The following is a 23,607-nucleotide window of genomic DNA, read 5'->3' as shown; positions in this document are numbered from 1 at the left end:
AATTCTTGTAGAAGTTGTGAAGTTCAGTGTTTTGGGAGTTCCTAGTTAGAGTATTTTTAGGGTTTAATGATGACCTGATGCAGCAATAAGCATTGTGGCTGTTTTTGGCTTGTGCGGTCATAATTAAAGAAATGCCTGTTCGTGGGATAGAAGTCCTTTCTGCCATGAGCTGAACTGATTTATTGTCACACCAAGCAGGCGTTTGGTAACATGGCGTAGGAGCTTCCCTCTGAGGTACGTGTAGCAGAGTAAGTGATGCCTCTTCCCACACAAATACCTGTGGTGCATACAGTCTGTGTAGGTCCTTTGTCCTCAAGTGTGAGATCTGTGAGATTTCAGTGGCCATGTCAAAACACAGACTTTGCAGCTGCTATTAAAATGTTTAATGTTTTTTCCATATTCAGTGATAATATCATACTTTGACTACAAAATACTTATGAAATGCAAGTGATAATCTGTGGTAAAACATTTTTAGAAGTATCATATACCTGTGGGTAAAAGAAAATATTACATCACTTGGAATTATAAATAGAATTACATATACTGGGAATGAGCATTCCCCAGTGATGTTCATTTAATTTTTTTTTGTAAATTACTTACTAATCAGTTTCGTATTTTTAGCTTTATGTTGCTAACATATAATTTCTCAGTGGAGGGAAGAAGAGACAAGTCTCATGAGCAGGAGCAGGGGTTCTGCAGCAGCGTGTCATTTTCAAATTCATTTTTCCTGCAGCAAGTAGTAGTTCTTTTCTTTTTTTCTTTTTTTAAACTTCTCTTTTCCATAAATAACATCTGTACCTATACCCTACTCAACCTTCGTACTGGATATTAAGATTGTAGGTAGATTTATTTGTACTTTCACTTATGTAGGACAGCAGCAGCACATAGCACCATGTGTAGGTACTCAAGAGAACCCTAGAACTGGAGAAGGTTGCATCAGCTCAATGCATTTGCTCAACCTCTTAAATTTGCAGTTTGAGCAGCTGCTTTTTGAGAGGGGAGCGTGAGTTCTGTTGCTTTAACAAAAATAATAATAATCTGAAGATTAATGGTTGAAACATGCAACAGTTGGAAGATTTATGCTTTAGGGCAGTGAATAAAGAGGATTGATGGGTAGGTGCCTTTTGAATTTCCAGTTAAAATGTGCTTTGTTGAGGGCAAACACTGAGTTTTCAATGTCAGCTATTTAGTTTTAAGAGGTTGTAGCACCACAGAATAACTCAGATTGCAGGTCTCTAATGGAGTCCTCTGCTTAAAGCAGAGAGAGGTGTGGGAGCAGACCGAGTTACTATTCACTGAAGCTTTGAAAGCCTCCAAGGATGGAAATGTTAATTTGTAACGCTGCCTGGTTGTTCTAGAAGAGAAATTAATACTTATATCTGTTTTGGGCAAGGTTGGAGGGAAAAGGTGAGCTGGGGAAGGCCCAGATGTGTTATGCGGAAGAAGAGAGCAATAGAATGGCACAGGGCAAACCTGCTGTGTTTGCCTGGATTTGCCACCTCTGCCTTGCCTGGAGCGTAAGCCTTAGGTGTACAGGAAGGCAGCAGGCAGTGCTTGGGGCAGCCCTCCCCAGTGAGCACAGGTGGGGATGTGCTGCCACTTGGGATGCTCAAAGCTGCCGTTGGCGTCTGTCCTGCTGCAAGGTGAGGGCTCAGCCCCTGGCTGCTCCTGCTGTTCCCAGCTGCTGACTGCCTGTGGGCTTGCTCTGCTCACTTCCCTACCCACAGCCCTGCGCTGAGACCTTGCTCACAGAGTGGTTTCCCAGACCATTCCCCGCCTCTTGTACACTTCCCCAAGAGGAGAAAGAGGAGAAAGGCAACAGGGATTTGCTCCTGCTGCTGACAGCAAAGCTCTCCAAAGCCGGCGTGTATCCATGGGCACTGGCATACTGACCAGATGTTCCTGGTGACACAGCTAGGACAGCCCATGGGGTGTGAGGGTGTGAGTGTGAGTGGCTGAGGGGCTGTAGACTCACAGTTGTCTCTGGGGATGCAGAACAGATCCATGCAGAAGGTAGAGGTGTGAATCTTGCCCCCAGAAAGGAGCAAATTTCATCATTCCACTCTTGCAGCTGTTGATAAATGAGAGACAGGGACAGGAAAGGACATCTACGATAGGCCAGCTCTGATATGGTTGCTTTTCATTTTGAAAAGTAATCTGCTTTTTTTCCTTTCCCTTTCAATGCGCCATTTTCTCTCTGTGTTAGATCAGCCGCTGATCGATTTGCTGCAGTGTTCCTTCGTTTGCCTACTGGGAAATGGGATGTGAAGTGGAAGCTGCTAAATCAATCAGCTGGAATGTTGCTGGTGTGTTGCTGATGTGGTTAGCTATGCAGCAGGCTGTGCTGGGGCAGGAAGCTGCCTTTTCACAGCAATTTGGATTATGGGCTTGATATGGTCTCACCGTATTTTTCAGCACTCTTTCAATAACTTTTCAAGTATTTCATTACCTTCAATACCAACTCTGGCTTTTCCCTTCAGATAACAGATTGTTTAGACAGCCATGAAATAAGGGAAGTATTTAATTCCATTGACACTTCTAAAGCCCTCCTATGTGCTGTTTTTTCACTGATGCATACATTTTGGTGTTATTCTGGAAGAGAAAACTGGGGGTGAAATGTATGCTTATCTCCAGCTAACACAATTTGAGATATCCTACAATTCTAAAAGCTGTTATGAGCTGTTCTAAAGCAACTGCATAATGGCTGCTGCTGAACTTTCAAAAGAGGAGACTAAGGCCCAGTGACTTGGTGCCAGAGCAGCAGAGCTGCTCACGAGCTCATTCTGCGTGCTGCTTCCCAATGAGCTCTAAACAGCCCATCAGGTTACAGAGCAGCAGCAAGCACCTGACCTTCTGTCATACATCTTTCCATTTCCACTGTACTGACTGTCTCACTCCTCCACAGACCTTGCTGGGGGAAGCGGATCCGGCCACCAGCCAGCAGGCAGAAGGCAACCCTGGAGCAGTGGGACACAGGAGCCCAGCAGAGCTGTCCCCAGGTGGGTGGATGGCTGCTGCCCCAGGCTGATTGCCCATCCAGGGAAAAGCCTCCCTCATTTGGGGAGATTAATTTGCTCGTAAAATGCAAAGCTGCTCATGAGGGTGTTTCTGAAGCATTACTCAAAGTCTCAAAATACAAGTTTTATCATACTGAAATCATGAACTTTTTTTTGTCCATTTTTTTAAAATGGATCTATCAAAGTTCAGCTTGATGTGGGTAAGCTAAAGGTACTGTTTGAAATAGGTGTTTAAAGGAAATCTCTTCCTGTAATTGGCATGTAAATACACTGATCTGATTTCTGAGGATAAATGTGACCTAATGAGAGCTTTGCTCTCAAGCATCAATGGGTACCATCACCCCAAGATCAGAAGCACATCCAGCCTTTTCTTGACAGCTGTGATGCACACTGGCTGTTAGCAATGTCAGCTGACTTAAATACTTGGTCTCATAAATAGAAACAGACCAGCCTTTCAGGTAGGAAAATCATTGCATAGCAGCACAGAGCTTAACAATCCGGAATTCCACCTGGTAAATCACACAGAAGCTGCAGTCTAGCATTGAACCAGCCAATTTTCTTCTCAACAGTCAGTGGTGAGAAGCTGGGGATGTTTGTCTACAAATAACAAAGCCGCATTTTGTCGGGCTCCACACCTGTGAGAAACACTAAATGTTAAGCACTGATAGCAAAGGAAACTGACTAAGAAAACTGAGAGAATGTAAAAGCTAAAATAGTAAAAGGGTGGATTTTCATGGTGTGTGCTTTGCAGGGGTAGATGCCGTCCAAGCTGTGTGATCTTGTAGAGTAGGCAATGTGAGTAACTGGATAGCATGTTAGAGAAGGCTTCATCACACAGCTTTGGAATGTGCAGCACAGAGATCTGTACCTCAGCAGGCATGTTGTAGGCTGCAGCTCATTTCAGAGAATGAGAAGTACCTGATATAATGGAGTGGTCCTTCCCCCCATGAAGTGCCTCTGTGCTTTTGTTGACCATGACAGATGTCCCACGGTGGTGACCAAGTGAAGTGTCAGCATCTACTTTCTGTCAGGTGTATTTCATCCTTAAAGTTTTGTGTTCCCTGAGAGATTCACTTTACTTGTGTTGCAGAAAAGAGATTTAAAGTGTATGTATATACATAACCAGTTTGTGGGCTCAAAATATGCTCAGTAAGAAACTGGACTGTAAGAAATAAGTCAGTATTTTATTTGAAAAAATATCGTACCCTAATGACATTCTTTTGTATATGTGGAGTAGGTTCAGAACAAAAGCAATTCAAGTCAACTGTAGTTTGTGCCAGCCCTGTTGTGAAGAGCTTAGACTTTTCTCCTAGTCCTGTCCCTCCTGAGGAAACTGCTCCATGTGAGAAAGATGTGAAGAAACCTGAAGTGGAGAAGCAGAAGAAGGCAGCGCTCCCTGCTATGCAGGAGGTATGTACAGCAAGAAAGGAAGTGGAAAAGGAAACAAAGGTGGACCTCACAAAGAAATGTGTATTGTGCAAATAGCTGGTTGATATTTCCTCTCTGTGTAACGTTACATCAGGAGTTCCTTCAAAATATGTCAAGAAACGATGCTGAAGGTTGATCTCTGTACCAAATCCAGTGATCATCAAGAGTCCCTCCTTCTGGAGGAACCTAGAAACTGGATGCTTAGCCTGCAAAGCCCAGTGCCTCCACTGTTGGGAGAGCAAGACATTAAGAAGGTGTAAGCAGTGGGGCTTGCTGCATAGTCTTCTTAAAGTGTTGAATAAGCACAGCATTAAAGAATGGCTGTGACCATACTGATAACACTAGTTGTTGGTCCTGGGTTAGAATGAGCTTTGGTGTGCAGGATAGTGTGAATACTGAACTAACGGTTATTTTCCAGAACTTAATACTGCAAGTCTACGTTGTAATTCTGGAGACAGAAACTTACTGATCTTTAATAATGTTGTTTCAGAAAATAAATGGAAAGGGTTTTAAGTTAACCTTTGATTGTATCTGCTGATTTTTAATGCAGTTTTCTGTTCCAAAATGTCTGAACAGGTAATGAAACCGAATGCCCTAGAACAAGAAGGGAGTGTAGTATTGCCATTTTTGAAGAAATTGCCAGAGACCAGCCAGGTCACTCTGCATAATTCTGATCTGCAAGGTGAGCAAAAAGAAAGGTTGGAAGCTGCAAAGAACTCGGCTGAACATAACTAGATGTGTGTGTTGTGTTCAGGGGGAAATGCCTAATTATTGAACTGGAGATTTCAAGAGATAAAATATTTTATTTCTACTTTCATCTGACTGATAGAAGTCTGACTTCTGTGATGCAAAGGACTCTTCTTGCTGTTCCCTTTAAATGCAACAGCAGGATTATGACATGGAGGAGGGGGAACAGGATAGGCACTAACTTGCACTTGTCAAGCTTAGCAATTGTTAGGATGCAGTGTTATGGCCATGACTATTATGGCTTAGTGATTGGTTTTATCTCACAACAAAAATTCCGGGAGATTAATTCTGCATTCAGCTGTAGCTCATGTTTATAGATAAACAATGCTTGTATCTGGCCACATCTTTGACCTGTGCAGATCACAAGTTCCTGCAAAGCAGAACTTTTTCTTTTGCCTTCCTGACAAAGTTTTGCTTGAGATTGGTAATGTTTAGTTGTTTTATTTCATCTTGATTTTAGAGATGCATATATGTGGGGATCGTGAAAGAGGAAGGGAGTAATTATCTGAAGCTGTCTTGTTTGTGTATGTGTAAGTAAAGTAATGATTATCAGAGTGTTTTCAGGATAAGAATAACTGAAGGTAATACTGTTTAGTTTCAAGCACAAATCAGTTCAAATACTGGATAGCAGAGTGTAGGTCTCCCTGGCATGTTGTGAGTGATGCTGAAACACTTGGCTGCTCTCTAGTGTTCACAGCACGTATATTACAAATAAGGTTCCACAATCCTTTAAAATGTGCATCTCCAATAGAAACGAATGTAAGAGTGAATTAGCACTATTGCTAGAACTCATACTGGGGCTTGGAACTAGATGATCTTTAAGGTCCCTTCCAACCCAAGCTGTTCTCTGTAAGATATAGGGTTAGGGACTATATTGCAAAAGTAGTATTCAAATCTGTGTTCTCCATGAGATCTACAAGTCCTTCAAGAGCTAGCAGTGTTGGGCCGCTTTTTACAAAGCTATTGCAGTAAGAACCCTGCTGATGGGTCTGATGGCCCATCCTCACCTGTTGACCACAGTTTCTTGTTCTGACCCTGTGCCGTTCCTGCAGAGCCGCCCCGCGGGGTCACAGTTCCGCTCAGGGTGCGGAATGACTGGCGGCGCTCCCGGTTTTTCTCACAGCCAGGTAATCACGATTTGAAGGGCAGAGCAGCTTAACCCCTCCACTGCCTCCAGTCCGAGGCATCCTGAGCTGTGGGGTGGGTGAGAGCCGGCAGTCACGGGGACTCATCCTTCCTCTCGCCTTTGTAGAAAACATCTATTCCTGTTGCACAGTTGACAAAGAGCTGTTGGGTTACGCATTGCTGTGGTGCTCTGGCTTCAGCACCCAAATGGAATCACTTACCTGTAAATACTTCTTCCTCAATTTGTTCTAATCAACCTAATCCAAAGATGTCTCAGTAGAAAATGGCAATGGTCCTCTTCGTAACTGTGGCTCTTGGATAGTATAGTTCCATCCTTGTCGCTTTGCTGTGCTTTTTCCTTTCTTGCACAGAGCCTGAAAGGGAAAAGTAGATCAAAGCAGGTAGCACTCAGTGTCCAGATCCCGCTAACGCTGTGGCCAGAAGTAGATGACAGTAGCTAGTTTTAGAGTAGCATCTGGTGTTAGTTACAATCATGCTCTTCTGTATCCCAATCAGAAGTAGTTTTGTTGGTGTTGGGCATGATCTATTTTTCTGGTTTCTTTGCTTGCAGTTCCTCTCTGCATTTGGTTGCAGGAGCAAGTAGGAAACTAACATGAAGCTTTTTTGTGCAGATACAACGTAGCATTAATTGCAGACTGAGCTCTTTGGGTTCTTTTGCTGTGTTTTAACTTTTCCTTTCCCTTTTTTTCTTTTTTTTAATAGCTGATCCTGGCAGTAGTGACAAATCAAATGTGAGTACCTTTTTTTTGCATTGTTGTTTTGGTTTAGAGATATGTATTTAACAAAAATGAAGTTTTTATCCAAACTGTCTTGTAACGTCCCCAGTTAAGAATGAGAGAAGAAAAACAGAACCCAAATCAAGACATCATCTGAATCCGTAACTTAAGTCTTCTTTTCTGGATAAAAATGTAAAGCAATTCCTTAAGCTGTTGTGCTGGTAGACATGAAATGAGAGAATGTATTTTACCTTCACAAATTGCTTTACATATTGAAAAGAAGATTGCAGAGAAAAAAAATAGAAGTTTTTCTTAAATTTGGGTACCTGCAGGCATCTCTGTTCAGCGCTGCTTAGAGCTTTCTTTCAGTTCTTTTTCTTTCTCCCCCCCAGCTGTAGCTTCCCAAGCCTTTCTTTGCAAACCAAGTGGTTATTGTCTCACTTAGATACCCACAGGCAATCCCAAGTGTCAGTGAAGCTCAGAATATTGTCTGCTCACCAAGAGAACCATTATCTAGTTCAGAATTTGCATTACAACCCTAGCATTACTGTCAGAGCAGACTAGGTGAAGTGGTAGCCTTGTGAAGTGTTGAAGTCTAACAGCTTGCTTTTCCTTCACCCCAGCGTTTCAATTTCTGGTCCTGGGACCCAGAAGAAGAGCGGAAGCGGCAGGAGAGGTGGCAGCATGAGCAAGAACGCCTACTTCAGGTAAGGAACGTGATCCTTTTCTTCCACTCCATGGCTCAGCTGTTTCCAGCTGCATTGTCCCTTTGCGCTAAAGTTGAGTGTTTCATGTCATGTCTTCCACGCTTGAAGCATTGGTAAGATTGGCTGAACTTTTCAGTATCAAAACATAGATCACACCTTAATGAATCTGGCAGTATCATGGCCAGCTGTATTTATCACCACTCCCTGTGGATAGTTAAGTGAGTTCTTTGGCAGGTAAATGAGCCGTGCACTCTCTGTGGTTTGGGCATTCTTACTTCTCCCTTTCCCACCCTCAGGGAATCTGGAAGGTCTTAGTTCTGGGTTCCATTACAGAGTTCAGCCAAGTGTTAATTTGCCACTATATTTAAATTACCTTCAGTGTAAACTGTTAATTACTTTGAGCCTTTTTCATGAGACTGATATTTTACTAACCTTGACTCTTAACATAATTCTTCTTTAAAATGGTAATTTAATTAGCTTCTTGTAGACTTTTGCTTCATTTACATGTTCTTCTTGGAGAACATCAAACAAAATTTGTACACAGAGGTAGTGGGTTTTTGTGTTGTTTGGTTTGGTTTGGATTTGTTTTGCGAGGGGAAGAAACCCATTCTCAACAATCACTGTTTTTGCCTGGGGTGAGACTATACTGTAAAAAAAAATTTGCTTTTGTCTTAGCTGGGAGAAGTGCAATGTACCTGAGAACTTGAGTTTCCCTGTCTTTAAAATCTCTTTCAAGATCTCCTTGTGCTAAATCTTCACATAAAGTTGTGTGAAAACTATTCTCAAGAAATGATCCCATCAAGGAGGAAAAAGAATTGCATAGCAATTACGAGTTTACCTTCTTCAAACCTTTAAACACTGTCTATTTATCTTCTAAACTTGCGCATGCCTTCATCGTTCACTAAATTGTACTGGCATCTCTCTTACATTAGTGCCAATACCAACATCTGTAAAACCTGTTTGTTTCTATGCTACTTTGCTGAAATTGTTAATGCCAAAATGCATGCTTAAGTGCCTTGGGATGTGTGGTAGCTTTTTGCAACTCTTAAAACTTTATAACAAACAAGGAATTATTGACATTGTCTAGAATAAATTTCATTTCTTGCAAAGTGTATAAAAATATCTAACAAATTAAATTTTTTGTGGTTGCTTGTATTAACTGTAGGAGCTAGAAATTAGTAGGAAGAAGAAAGGAAACTTTTGAGACGCATGGATTCACATTTGTATTTCATCATGTTTCTTATAAAGCCATTCTTGACAGGCTTATTTTCACTATGGAGGTGCTACAGAATTTACTTCTAATACAGAATGCTTTGTACTCACCTCTATTTGTCTCCACTTACAGGAGAAGTATCAGAAGGAGCAAGACAAACTGAAGGAGGAATGGGAAAAGGCACAGAGAGAAGTTGAAGAGGAGGAGCGTAGATACTACGAGGAGGTATAAAGCTGAAAGGAGGAGGTTATTTATTTACTTTTTTCTATTTAAATGCACTCAGTTATGAACAAAAAAAAAAAAAAACAAAAAAATCCCACTAAGTTAATAAGCAAAAAGTCTTCTCAAGTTTGAATTCTCAGGAGAATTATTTCACTTAAATACTACCATAGGCACTGGGGAAAACTATCTGAATATTTAGATAAGTATCCTCAGAATCTCTGTACTGGTGGAGGTGCCTGATTGCTGTGCAAGTCTGGTGAGTCATAACGGTTGTTTTTGGGCATGCTCAGGCTCCCCTCCAGAGAGAGCCTTTTGTGCTTTGGCATATACCTGGTGCCTTGGTGGAATTCCAGGGGAAATTGTCTGCCTTGGGCATCGTCATGTAGATGTGTTGTTAAACAGCCTTGTTTCTCAAAAACAAACAAAAAAAAAAAAAGCAAAAAAAAAAAGCAGAAACTGTTCAAAGCTTGCAGCTGTAGAGTAATAACAATATAGACAAAAATATTTTTATTCTGTTGTATGTAAGTCATTATTGCAGGAAATTGGAAAATATCAATGTTGTCTGTCTAATTGTGCATTACACAAATTGATGTCTTATCATCTGTGCTTGAGAATCATGCTTGTGGTCTCAACAGGAGGTAATTTTTTTCAAGTTCTGGAATACATTTCTTATGTACCAAGTGTAATTTCATTTTTTTATATGTAATTTCATTGACTGACGTTGTGAGAAACAGTGGTGTCATCCCAACTGGAATATTCTGGCTAGTTTTGGACATCCCATTTCAAAGGAGTAAGATGCAAGGAAAAAGAGTACAAAACATTGAAGTGAATTAAAAATTGAGTTATTACCATTATTCTTGTTAACACAAGCCCTTACCTAGCCATTTAAATACAAAAATGTATTCAAAACTTAATGCTTCTATTTTTTAGCATATAGGTGACATTCTGCTTATTTGGTGTTGGGTTTTTTTTTGTTTGTTGATTTTTTTTTTATTTTTTTTTTTAAGTCTTGTTCTCTCCTGGTTCTCTTTTTTTCTTAGGAACGTAAGATAATCGAGGATACTGTAGTTCCATTCATTGTTTCTTCAAATTCTGCAGAACTCCTATCCTCTTCTTCCTCTACCACTGAAGGAAATAAAACAGCGGTGAGTTTCTTGTGGAGTCATAAGGCAATAAAAGTCAAAGCCATCTTGAGTGCAGAGTTTCAATCTTTGCTAAAGGCTAACAGTGTGGGAACAATGAGAGTAAGAGTATTTCCTGGATCCCTTTCATAGCTGGTGATACCTCAGATTAGTGTAGCTTGTGTATTTTTACAAGCAAAGAACTAAAATCCCAAGCCAACTGCCATAGTCCCATTTTTTATTAGAATAGAGGGTGAAACTCTTTCTTTTGCAGCTGCTTCTCTTCTTTGACTTGTGCTGTGAAAAAAGTCACCTGTTCCAGTTTGTTTTACCTACCTTCTCAAAGCCAACAAAATCTGAAGTTGTTTCCCTGCATCCAAAATCATAACTGTAGGACAGTGCTTTAAGCACATCTAAGTTGAGATTGAATCCGGCTTTTTCACTCTTCCTCCTTTTCTCACTGATCATCCTTTCTAGAAAGCAGCAAAACAAACACGGGATGATTACTCTCTGATTCTCTTATGCATTCTGCCATGCAGAATGTTTAACTTGGTGTATCTTGCATATAATTGTTTGCCACAGAACAGAGAATGACACCTCAGAGGATATCAGTAGAATAAATGCAGGATTCCCAGACCAGTAAGGTCTGTTTAGCTTCTCAAATTCATTCAAGCTTTTCCGCCAGATGAGAAATCTTGAATGCTGTCTCATAGTTGGTCAATATATAACTTTTTGTTTCACATTCCACTTAATATAATTATTTTATTATTTTAGCTTATTTGTTATTTACAATGCTACACAATATACCTCAGTGCAGCCTGTGCGGTTCTCATATGTGTGCTAATGCTGAGTTCAAGGGAGGCTCCTGGTTCCATCTCCTGCTGTTTTCCAGAACACAAGTGATTCAAATGGCTCTCCAGAGGAAGGCAAACCAAAAGAAGTTACAAGGCAGAAAAAGCTGCTTTGGGAACAGGACAGTATGCCATCTCTGAAAAACAAGGAAAATGAAGGCTGGCAAGAAAAGAGGAGGTATGGACCCCATGGAGCTTTCTGTTCTGTAGAGTTCTGGAACATCACATTTGCCCATGATTGATGCTGGAGCATCTGACCTCTTTGGCTTGGTGTTAGGTGTAATACAGCCTGATCAGGCTTACACATGTATGGCATACACAGTGCTAGTATCAGAAACCTCACCATCTCAGCATTCAGCTTTGTTGAGAGGTTGTCACATCATCCAGATCAGAATTAGATCTTACAGCTTAGATAGCACAGACATCTGAGTATGGCATTGCACTATACTTTGCATGTGAATTTCACTAGGCGTATGGATGAATGGAGAAGCAGTAGCTATTTTCACTCATAATCTTTCTGAGATTACCTGATTACCTTGGAAATGCCATATTCAGACTTGCTAGGTGGTGTTCAAAGTCCTGGTCTTCATCAAACTGGTAAACACAGCTTTCACAAGAGAGGCATCTGATGGTGCGGAATAGTGTATAATTAACACTGAGAAAAGCTGTTTCTGTGTCAAATAAACCATTTTCCACAAATCCAAAGTGATTTCTAGTGTATGTAAGTGTTAATGTATGAGGGAGGAAGGACGCATGATATGTTTAGAGTCAAACTGGTTAACTCCTGACTGTTACCCATTGGTTTGTCAGTGCTGACCCACAGACAAAAACTGTGCACGTAGTAGACTTAAATTCAAAAGTCTGATTTTACCATTATACCGTTGCTGGATTTTTTTTGTGGCTTCATCTATGCATCTATATACTTTTCTTAGCAGTGGAAATAAGGTGCTCTCAGGACTCCCAGAGATGGGTATCTTGAAAGGAGGTGACCAGGAGCACCAGGTGCCAGTGATGGAGCGCTGCTCGCCTGCCCAGTTGAATCTGCCACTGGCTCAGGGTGAGAGACATGTGCATGTATCCTTTTCCAAATAGGAATCTTGTGGGTATTTACAATGGTTAGCAAACTAACTCAGGAAAGTTCGGAAATTGCAGTACTCTTATTTCCTCAAAATGAATATCTTGGATTCAAGAATTGTTTTCTGTTAGTAAAGACAAGCGTGTTGAGGTGAAATTTAAAACCTTATTTACATCAGCAATTAATGCTTTGACTGTAGGTAGAAATCTCATTTTCAATAATTTCACTTGGAGTTATTTTCCATCTGTTATGTAATCATCCATACACACAGAATTTATCTTAATACATCTCTTTTGAGCATCCAAGGATATTGCTGGTTTGGGAGTGAAGGAATTTCTCCAAGGTATTATTGTCAACAGGGTCACCCTCATAAAAGGGAAGAATTTTCTCTGTGAAGAGAAAATGAGTAGGACAAAGTATAGGAAGCAAATGTAGATTTTGAAAGCAAGTTTTTAGGTCTTTGTTTTCAGTCTGGCATAAAAATTGATGATGCTAAGAAATGAACTGTCTATGGATAGGAAAGGTTTCTGTATTATTACTTGTTCCAAATGCAAATTCAGTTTATTAAATTTAACAGGTTTACTCACCTTGTTGCAACTTTATTGTGTTCTTAGTGCTCTGGTAAATGTTGCTTAAGTAAAGAAAACAGAAGATGCTGCCCAGCATGTTGGTTTTGTAGTTGTGATTAAGCAAAACCCAAAGATTTGACAGCTTAACATCTGCTAATAAGGCTTTTTCTAGGTTCTCTTCCACAATTTGTTCCACCATTAGTATTCTGACAGGCTCCCTTCTTTTCCCTTGACACATCACATTTTGTTCCCTCCTTAAGACATTGAATAATCAGGATTAGGACTTTTTTGACATTGATATCAAAAGTAGGTAACGGGCCTTTCATTGGCCCAAGTACAGCTTTTTTTCTCCTCTAACCCAGTTGGTTGGTGCTTTGAAAGGTAAGGCCCTTCCTGACCAGTGAGCCACAAAATTGGTCAGGAAGGATCTGCATGGCATGCTCATCTCACAGGCGGGATGCTCTGCTGCCTGTGCACTACAGTTCACTGCGTATTGCTGTTGTCCTTATGCACCCATCTGAAACATAAGTAACTTAAGTGAAGTAATAGAAACAGCAGTGCTTTCAAAGAGGTGTGGGTCATCTGAGGAGAGGTTTGGGAATGTGAAAATACTCCTCTGTGTAACTGACAGCTCCTGGTGTTTTCTTACAAGAGTCAGGATGGTTGTCTTCACCTCATTCCGACTTTACCTCTCACATGCTTTGTGGTGCACCCACAGTACTGGTTAATCAGCACTGACAAAAAGCACTTTGTGTTCAGCTTTGAGATGTCCCCACCTCTCATTTCAGATGTCCCATGGAACCAGCAGCTGCTGACGAAGCAGTCCCTGCACCGCGCAGAAGACGCCCGGCAGAGACCACTTCTGGGGCAGAGTGCAGGGCAGCAGCCAACCTCCACAGGGGAAGGGAGGAGGTGAGGATACAAAATAGAGGTTATTGTAGAGTGTGAGGAGTCGTTCTGGCTCCTCTATATTCTTGCTCAGCATTCTCTGTAGGTTAAGTTGGCTCAATAAAATCTGCCTCATTGAAGTCAGTATCTGAGAGCTTCTTCCCCAGCTTCTAAACATGCAAAGATTGTTTCATTCCAGTTCTTTAAGGATTATGACATTTAAAAGGAGACATGTAGAGAGTAGTATTTTCTTTCTGCTGCAAACTTTGGTTGATGAGGTTTTTTCCTTCTCAGGGGTCAACACGTGAATGAATGCCTTGTGAGCAATAGCAAGCAAACTGAGGTGGTGAACCAAAATATTTGTGTTGTTTTTCATTGTATCAAAACAGCAGGGGACAGCAAATTTATAGCTTGTTTTCCTTCAACAAAATCTTTGGAGCTGGGAATCCTGAGATTCATTCAGTAGAATTTCTCAGTACAAAACCTCAGTTTTCGCTTGTTTTTCAGTTGTAGCAATACATTTTCTCTCCTTTGCTTTAGGGCAGGCTGTCATGAGAACTTTCGATCTGGGCCTTCGTCTCCCTGCTCACCTGCTGCACCAAGTCAGTCACCCAACAGGTACAAAAGGTCAATAAGAAATTCCGCAGACCAAATACATTTTGTGGTCGCTGGTGAACTGCTACAGTGTAAACTATATTTGTGTTATGTAGATGCACTATTAATTCTTCTAAGCGTTGCAGCTCATAACCATCTACATAATAAATCTGTCGCTCCCTCTCCCTTATTTCCTGCCTACTTCAGCAGTATTGTTGTGTTTTAAAATAACACAGTTCAGAAAGCAGCTATAGGACTGCTTGATCATTGAAACTTCAGTGAAATTGAAATGGGATAATATAAGCCCCAGTCAAAAGCAGGCAGTTAAGCGTGAGTTCGGAGCAGTTAAGCCAAAGGATATTGTCTTTATTGTCAGTAGTCACATGCTCAGGAGTAAGTTGTGTCCCTGATTCTGTCAGGCAATGAGCTGTGCATTTTGCAGTGAATAGATGTTCCAGCTCTAAATAGATAGCAGCTGTAGCTTGACTGAATCACTGATAACTTCTCATGTATTAAATCAATTGGTTTATTAAATAGCACAATCATACAACACAGAAACCTTAGAAAGACTTTGTTCTATTTAAATTACATTTTTCTTCAGGCTTGACAGCCACTGTCATTGTCATGAAACTGTTGGGAATTCTTAGTGTTAATAATTTCTTCATTTTTTTTCTGACAGTAGCTGCAGTTTTGGTGGTATTGCACGTTGTTTATTGCTACACATTACAGCTAATCATAATAGCTAGTTCATAGTACTTAAAAGTTATAACCTGACATGTCTCCATTTTCTGAGATCTCCTGAAATAAATCTGAGTTTTGAAAATAATGGATAAGATGTAATTAATTCTTACAGTAAAATGTTAGAAAACTTCCTTTAAAACTTCCTTTAAATTTTTTTCCCAACACACTTTATTCTTTGATTTGACATTTGACCTTGGCCATATAGTAACTCTGATAGTGGAAAAGAAGTGAAGACAAAGGTGAATTCAAAGATAAGGCAATCAGAGCAGATTGCTTATTGTTGTAGGGAAGAGAAGAACCCAAGGAAGTTATTCTAAAAATAATAAAAAGAATGAAATATGAAAAGGCAGTGAAGTGCCTGTGCTATCCAGTATATGTGGTGGGATAAAAAATTATAAGTGCAGTAGTGACAGAGATTAGGTGGAAGCAAATGCAGTTTTCTGCTTGTGATGAGTCTTTCTCTGCTTCTATCTCTTCTGGGGAAAAAAAAAAAGTAGCTTTTTAATTGTGATGCAGCCCAGATCTGTCTCTATTGGTGGTTCATTAGGTTGCTGCACTGGAAACATGAAGCACAATATTGTAAACTTGCTTATCTGTATATAATTTCATCAAACCATCTCCTCAAAGTTCTTGACATATCCTGAAATTTCTCTCTTGGTTTCAGCCCTGGCTGAAAAAAAAACTTGTATGACACATAATCACAAGAGATTCCAGTTGTTCTCAGGTTCATCTCATCAGATGAACATCAGTTCTGGCAGGCTAGCACACAGGTGAGAAGGGAAGAGCGTGAAAAGCGAACAACTGTACACCTGTACTGCCATTAAAAACATTATGAAAAAGAGTGTGTGGGGCCCAGCTGTCATCAAACAGCTGATCTATTAGAAATGTCTAAACAGGACTGAATCTGAGGTGAAAGCTGAAGTATTTTCACATTGCAGATGGAAGTCTGACTTCAGCTCTAATCTAACAACTTGGAGTATAACAGGCATGTAGCTGCAGCACCATAGGCTAAAATGAGTTACTAAGTGCCTGAAGCTTGGTCTGCATCACCACTTATGCTGCTGCTGTTAACTTAGCCAGCTGGTTGAGGTGTAAAAGCAGCATTCCTGCCTTTTGACTTGCATATGGAAACCTATCTGTAAACAAATGGAGAAAATTCCAGACTGAGAATCTGAGTCAGGTAATATATGTGAGTATCTGCTCTGATATCTTCATCATTGACTGAGTCCTGCTAAGACACCAGCATTATCTGAGTGTGAAAAAGCTGAAAAAATAAAATAAAAGCGAAGAGGCTTGCATTTCCCTTGATGTAGCACAGATACTGATAGGGAAATAGGTTTGAGCTCCTGTGCATTTGAGCATTTGAAGCCTTCTGCTTGGTTGGCTGTGTGGCAGATGCAGAGGCTAACGCAGCAAAAGCCTGCTTTAATCCCAAAGCTCAGTCAGAATCTTTATTTCAAGCAATATTTTGAAGCATATGTGTCTTCTGTTAAACTAATGGTCTTTTCCAGTAGAAAAATTCTAAATGATTGAAGGGCCAATGTGCGTCTCTGATGTGAACCTGCTCCTAATGCTTCTTCCCCTCATTATGTCCTTCCCCTTAAGTACTTGGTTGTGTTTTAGTTTCTGGTCTGTTTTCTTAAAGCAGTGTTTTTCTCCTAGGTCTGTCAGTGGAAAGAAGCTTTGTTCCACCTGTGGGCTTCCTCTTGGCAAGGGAGCTGCCATGATTATTGAAACGCTTGGTCTTTATTTCCATATTCAGTGTTTCAGGGTATGTCTCTTACTGTGTCCACCTGCACAAAATCTCAAGTCATCATTCAGCGAGAGGAGAAAGTGTGTTGAGGTCTACAGATATGGAACTGGAAAAGAGAATAGAGGATTGCACGCTTGTTACATTTGTTTGTGGACAAGTGAAAGTAACATTAACTGTAGCTAATGTGTTTGTTGTCAGACATATTAGGTTAAACCTATCACTTAGTGAGTAGACTTAGCTTTGCTTGCAGAGGGAAGCATCTAATAACTTTCCAGTTATTTCCACAGAAATACTTTGTAACCATGTCTCAGGTAATGACTCAAGATAGTGTTGGCTAAGTAGCTCAGAAAGTATCCCTTGGAGATATCTCTATCCCAGTTGATATTAACTGTTTGTGAAACCTTACTTTTAGATTTCTACTCATAATAAACCTCTGGCCTTTCTAAGCTTTGTCCTGCACAGATTGGCTCCAGAATGCAACGTAAAAATCAAATGTCTCTTAAAATCACTAGACTTCATTTCTGTGTGAGTGGTGACTGCTGAAGTCCAGTCCTAAAATACCATTTGGCCTAGAGCAAACTTGTCACTGGTTTGCACTGCTCTACAGGACTATGGGTTGGGTTTTGGGGGGGGTTATTTTTTCTGACCGTTCTCAAAGCTATTGAAACAAAAGTCAAAATGTTGGGAGAGCCATGACAGATGCTAGGACGTGATCTGTTGTCCTTTACTGTGCTTCAATTGGCAGTGTGGCATTTGCAAGGGACAGCTGGGAGATGCAGCAAGTGGGACAGATGTCAGGATTAGAAATGGTCTTCTGAACTGCAATGATTGTTACATTCGATCCAGAAGTAAGTACCAAATCCTGTCCTACAGTCTCTGTGCATTCTTTTTTTCTGATTTCACAGTGAATTCTAATAATACTGTTTCCATGCTTTTAACTGATGGGCTTTTCTCCTCCTAGAAGAAGTGCTTTATGCCCAAATGGCTTTGCAACTCAGGCATAGCTTTGCCTTTGGAAGGGGAACATCCCAACCTCATTTGAGACATCCTCTTGTAACATAAATACTTTCAAGCCCAGTAAACCTTGCCCAGAAAATATCTGTCCAGCAATATTAGGCTTAAAGGTCGCTCCAGTGTATAAACACAAGCTTTATACTGTGCACACACTATGTGTCCTGGAGGCTTGGATCTGTCACCTCACGTGAGACAACCCAGATACTTCCACTAGGTCTAGAACTCTGGGCCTTATTTGGTGAAGTTTTTGTTTTGTTTTTAATGTCTCTAAACATCTATTTGTACGGAAATAGGTGAGGGAAAATATTAGGAACTATCTGTAACTTCCCATAATGAACCCTTGTGGTGGGATCTCCAGGCGTAGTTTGCTGCAAGTATTGAAGACTGAGCCAGATAACTGCATGTCAAAGAAATCCTAATGTGTTTTTCAGTCCTGGAGCCAGTCACTTGAAAATTCTTTCTAGTGCTGGGTTTCTAAGACTTGTTACCAAATTGCTGGAGCGTTTTGGAAGGCACAGAAAAAAAAAATGGGAGTAATCTTTGCCTTCCTGTTACCTGTCAGTGTTCTGTGTATACACTGCCTACAGCTGTAATTGAGGAGTAGGGATATAGAGCACTTTTCTCCTATTTCTGCTCTTTCTCCTTCTCTCCCTCCAAAGCAGTAGACATCCAGGAGTCGGGAAAGCGCCTCTGATTTTTTTTTCTCTCAGGTATTTCATGTCAGCGACATTTCCCCATCAGCAGAGCTAGGGGGTGCTGTTGTATAATTATTTCCTTCGTGCTTTTTTAAAATTCTACTGTGAAATGTTAGCGACGTTTTGTATCAACTGTTTAACCTAATGCACTTAGAAACAGTTTTTCCCTCGAGTCTTGATACCATAAAACTCCCTCCTGTAGGTCAAGTCCTCATCTTTACAATGCACATTTAGACATCTGCATCTACACGAAAAAAGAGAAGAATGTGATAAAAGTCATATTTTTCTTTTCTTCATAATCCTTTTTGCTTAAACAAGAATTGAGGTCCCATAGGGATAGCTGAAAGCTTAATTAGATTATGTGTCAGCCTGTCTGCTGTAGAAATCATTCCATTATCATTTCTACTGCAGCATTGCTAGAAGAGGCATCACAGAAGTGATGTACAGTGTTTTGTGCTGGGAGATTTTGCATTTGTGCATTTTGAACACAATAGGAATCAGGCTGATGACTGTGGGAATAGGTTTTGTGGAGATGGATACTTTCTGAAAAATAATAATGGCAAAGGTTTGGGGTTTTTTTTTTTCCTGCATACTGCCTCTTTGTGCTGTGTCTGTGCCTCATGCAAAATCTCAAAAACTGGTTCATGTTGACAAGCTCAAAGGGACCTGCTTTGATGTCATCAACCTGCAAACATGGTTACACTCTCATTTTTAACTTAAATTTGATGAACTCCACTTCTGAAATGAAGAACAAACTGGTGCAATGCTCATGTGCTGCTTTCTGGTTCGACAGAGTCTGCTGCTAAATATAAAATGAGTTGCTTTCCTCTGCCCTGTTGAACTCTAAAAAGCCTACACAGCCGTGTACACAGCTGATGATCTCTGACAAACCCGTGGTTGATCAGTATTGCTCTGAAATGCTTACAGACATCTCAGTGAAATATTTTGACTGCCAGCATCTTGCTTATTTGAAACTGGGGGTGATTTTTTTTTTTTTTTTTCCAAAATCAAGTCTGAAAAACCTTAAGAGAAAAATGCATTAAAGATTTTATAGCAGCCCAGGGTATATTTCTGCTTTCTAAATGAAAACGGATAAGGGATTTTGGTAGATTATTTCTCTACCCCAGAACCTCCCCATGGCAATTACTGAGGGGAGCTCAATATTGAATGATAAACATACAAACAGTTACAGATCTGTGGATGTTGAAGTCAAAGGCGAGCAGCAAATTGAAGAGATTCTCTGTGTGGCCAAGTGACACAAGGGCTCTGTATTGTCAGATAACACAAACCAGGCACAGCTGAAGATGACTCATCAGCCCTTTGCTTCACTGTTTTGCCACTGCAGAGCCTAAAAGTAAATGTACCCCCAAGTACTTCCAGAGCAAATGAAATAAAAGTTCGTGCAGATCGCAAATGGCACGGAATTCTTTGCAGTTGGTGCCCCAACTTTGCGGGGAGGAGGAGAATCAGGGCACAAAGGATACATATTTCCCGGTTGTTTTTTTGTTTTTTTTTTTTAATGATAGAGATGGAAGGAAGAAAATCCTTGGCATTCCATTTTCTTCAGGAAAAATGTTTGTTAACATTTGTAAGCTAACAACTTTGTTTTGTTTTTCTAGCTGCTGGACAGCCAACTACATTGTGACATGACTTTCAGTGCTAGTAACTTTCAAGGAGGAACTCTCTTCTCACATGTATCGGCTGCCTCCAGACAATCATTTGTAAGAGCTTGAATTCATGGACATCGTGGCTCTCATCTCATTTTGAAAAGCTCATACAAGTGCTGCACCTGCTCCTTTAAAATGCAATATGTTGGTTTTCCCTTTCTTAAGAAATTTGCAGAATATGTATGACCATATTTGTTAAGGCAAAGCCTAAGTACTATAACAACAAAAACAAATCCCACCTTTTCAGGTATGTTTATGATTTTCAGTCTGTTACTTTGTTCTCCTGAAAGTAATAAGAAAATAAACACGCAATAAAGCTGTTTTGTGTTAACATTTCTAGGAATTAAAATTTTGAGTTTACAGAGCCTTTATAGAATATGCCAAGTTGAGATGAGAAGTGATTTTAAGATAGCCTCTAATCATTGCATTTGAAAAACTAAGCATCACAGCACATGACTGCTCTGTTATAACTGAAGCTATAACTTTTTTTATACAGAGACTAGTTTGATAATACATCCTGTAATTCTGAGACGTTTTGTGTTTATATTACCTTCAGCGGAGGGTAGGAGTTATACAAATAAATTATTGCACCTTTAGCAATAGGATTTTTTGTTTGTGTACCTCAAGTAATGTTCATGACTATAGCTTGGTGTTCTCTCAAATAAAGATTTCTTCATTAAACCTAAAGACTGTATACCGTTAACGACTGCAAGGTTCCCGTCAGGAGCAGTCCTCCTCAGCAGGTTCAGAAGCCAGTGTTGTTATGAGGTTTAAGGATGGGGTGATTCAGGGGGAGGCTGCGGCGTGGGTGGACGCAATGCTTTGTGAGTCTGTGAGCTGCAGAGCAGTGGTTACAGTGAAGCTTTCCTGGTTGTGCAGCATCCCGCTGAGGGGCTGAGTTGTTCTGAGGTCTGCTGTTCCACTTGCAGACACTGTGCGTGGTTGAAATCTCATGGGGAGAAATACGCGTGTGTTTGGCCCTCTCCAGAGTTCTCCCATTAGTTCAGCACTGAATTACACAGCTGTGAAGCTCTGTTTTCCATCCTCCCAGACAAAATGAGCAAAACCGACAAGCGTGGAACACGGGCACGGAAGCTGATAGCGACAGGCAGTGGCTTACTCCAGTGTTTATGCTTTTCGGTGAAGTGTGTGCTCCTTGTGAAGAGTTCCTGCAGCTTGTGGAAACAGCAGCTAGAGCTGTGTGAGCTTGTCAGAACACACAGATGAGTTTAGGTGATGTGGTACAGCTGTAGAATACAAAGGAAATGGTTATTTGCAGTATCCCATTTTAGCTGTTTGCAATGCAACTTAAATGGAGGGAAAAACATCATCTTATTTTGCCTTAGAACCGTGATTAAGTTATAGAGATTTATGTATGTGGTCATCCATTTTCTTTTGATTTGCTGGGAAACGGAAATCAAGTTGTTATTAGGACAGCAATAATTTGGGGTTGTAACATAGCTGACAACGATTTGTTTAAACAAAGGCAACTGCTTGCATGTGAGCTGCACACCGATTGAGAACTGCACGTCACTGCCAACACATGGGCAGTGCTGTCATCTGGGGACGTCATGGCGATGGGCTGGGAAGTGTCACCTCCTTAAATTGTGCCTTAGAAAACACCAAGCTGTTGCACACCGTCAGCGATGACTTACGGATGCAATATATCCAAAACCCTGAAGTCCTTCATGGGCTTCACATGGGGAATAATTTTTAAAAAACTGAAAATCAGAAAAATGCTTTGGGAGTAGAAGAGTGAAGCCCAATATTTTGATTAACATGATTTGTGGCATGATTTACTGTAAGCAGGTTTTGGTAACCAGCATGGTTACTCTTTGCATGTGGTCAATGTAATGTTTTCCTGCAGATAATGCATAACATGAAAAAAGCAAAAAGCAGATTTTATACACTGCTTCGTTCATCTGCGCAGTTCCATGTGCTGCATTAAGGGTATGTGAACATACACAGTGCCTGGGCCTAAGTTTTGAAGAAGACCTTTAGTGCATGCGTGTGTGTCTATTTGGTCCCAGACACAGCTTCCCCCCGTGCTGTAGTGTAGGTGTGCAGGAGAGCTGGCGTCACAGATGGGGTGTGCTTATCCTGAACCTTGTGAGGAGAGCCCCAGATGTCTGGAGCATGCATGGGACTGAAATGCATGAGCAGGGATTGGGCACAGCATCTCTGGGCTGCTCAGCTTATCCCATGTCTGTCCACAGTGTCAGATGTGCATGCTGTAGTGAATATGATTGTATGTAAAGCAAAAAGAAGCAGCAGAGTCCTCAGGCTTCAGATTTCCCCTTAGTGAGCATCTGTTCACCAGCACAGAATAGTTTTCAACAGTTTTCTAAATCATACATACCAACAGCTTACATTTGATTTGTATTTCCTTTGGAGTCTTGCATGGCAAATTCATTCAGGCTAATTTCTTTTGTTTTATTTCCATTCTTTCCTGTTTCAACCCATGACTATGATACATTTCTTATCAGGAACTTTAAGCACAGAAAGAAAATAACGCTTCACGACATTTGAATTACAATGTAAATGCATTCGTTGCAAAAAGGATTTATTATTGCTAAGCACGTACAATGTATGTAATGGGTTCTAAATGTTTCAAAACTTATTTAGCCTCTCATTACTCCAGAAAACCTGACTAGGTGTCATAGCCCATCTGTGTCCCACTGTCCCTCTCCCTGTGGTGTGTTTTCTTTGCTGTGTAGTGTTACTGACACCGCACTTCTGTAGTTTCCAATCAGTGTCCCAAAGGTCAGTGCATCGGAGGGGACCATCCCTGTGTGCGTGTCCAGTCAGGGCAGGGATTGCTGTCCTTGCTGTGCTGATACTGAATACCATTTACACTAATCTTTCCTTCTTTTTATTTATTCTAAAATGCCTCTGGAAATTGGGAAAACTTGTCTAAAATACAACAGCTTTTATAGTAAATGTATGTTTATAAATAAAATGTTGATTACCTTTGGTGGTGTCTCTTATTGTAACTAATTTGCTGTGCTGTGTGTGGTGTATTTGTCAAATGGGACTGTGGGGTGTGAGCATCCCACAGTAAAAAGCTGCCACGTGGTTGGTGTAGGCTGAGCCTCGCAGAAGTGGAGTGGGACAGGAAGGGAGGCACGCAGGGGAAGGACACAGCTCCAGGGCTACTGCTCCAGGGTATGTAGAAGGGCGCGTGTGCCTGATGTGAGAAATAGCAAGCACAGATGGCTTCCTGTGGCTGTTGTGGCTGTGAGTTGAACCCAAAGCCTCTGAAGGCTTTTCAGTGATGGCAGTGGGCTGTGGTTCAGATGATGGCTCAATAAAACACTTTAGGTTTGCAGAACTGAACTTGTGCTTGGGTAATTCTGTTTCTAGGTATTTCTAAGAGTTTGTGCTTGGCTGTGCATATGCTAATTTGTGGATCCCAATCAGTCTCTGGTTACTTCAGCAGTAAC

General features: G+C 40.8%; 1 protein-coding gene across 11 annotated transcripts in view; it reads left to right on the top strand.

Moving 5' to 3' along the window:
* LIMCH1 (LIM and calponin homology domains 1) overlaps positions 1 to 23,138 on the top strand; it is a 165,746-nt gene extending 142,608 nt beyond the window's left edge. For 7 of the 11 annotated variants that reach the window (XM_042871926.1, XM_042871922.1, XM_042871921.1 and 4 more), the window contains 14 exons: positions 2,906 to 2,999; positions 4,255 to 4,427; positions 5,022 to 5,127; positions 7,041 to 7,069; positions 7,678 to 7,761; positions 9,107 to 9,199; positions 10,237 to 10,341; positions 11,210 to 11,346; positions 12,101 to 12,225; positions 13,601 to 13,724; positions 14,241 to 14,327; positions 16,698 to 16,806; positions 17,534 to 17,636; positions 20,117 to 23,138. In XM_042871926.1, the coding sequence (XP_042727860.1) occupies positions 2,906 to 2,999; positions 4,255 to 4,427; positions 5,022 to 5,127; positions 7,041 to 7,069; positions 7,678 to 7,761; positions 9,107 to 9,199; positions 10,237 to 10,341; positions 11,210 to 11,346; positions 12,101 to 12,225; positions 13,601 to 13,724; positions 14,241 to 14,327; positions 16,698 to 16,806; positions 17,534 to 17,636; positions 20,117 to 20,142 (1,395 nt within the window). In that variant the 3' untranslated portion in view covers positions 20,143 to 23,138. Of the gene's footprint in view, positions 1 to 2,905; positions 3,000 to 4,254; positions 4,428 to 5,021; positions 5,128 to 7,040; positions 7,070 to 7,677; positions 7,762 to 9,106; positions 9,200 to 10,236; positions 10,342 to 11,209; positions 11,347 to 12,100; positions 12,243 to 13,072; positions 13,577 to 13,600; positions 13,725 to 14,240; positions 14,328 to 16,697; positions 16,807 to 17,533; positions 17,637 to 20,116 lie in introns of those variants that run through there. The other 4 variants (XM_042871919.1, XM_042871920.1, XM_042871923.1 and 1 more) reach the window with 4 other exon arrangements.
* The last annotated feature ends 469 nt before the right edge of the window (positions 23,139 to 23,607 follow it).

Source organism: Lagopus leucura, unplaced genomic scaffold (genome assembly GCF_019238085.1).
Source record: "Lagopus leucura isolate 7727_CA_CO unplaced genomic scaffold, USGS_WTPT01 Super-Scaffold_100004, whole genome shotgun sequence".
NCBI classification, from domain to species: Eukaryota; Metazoa; Chordata; class Aves; order Galliformes; family Phasianidae; genus Lagopus; species Lagopus leucura.
This window is presented reverse-complemented; position numbering and strand designations above follow the sequence as displayed.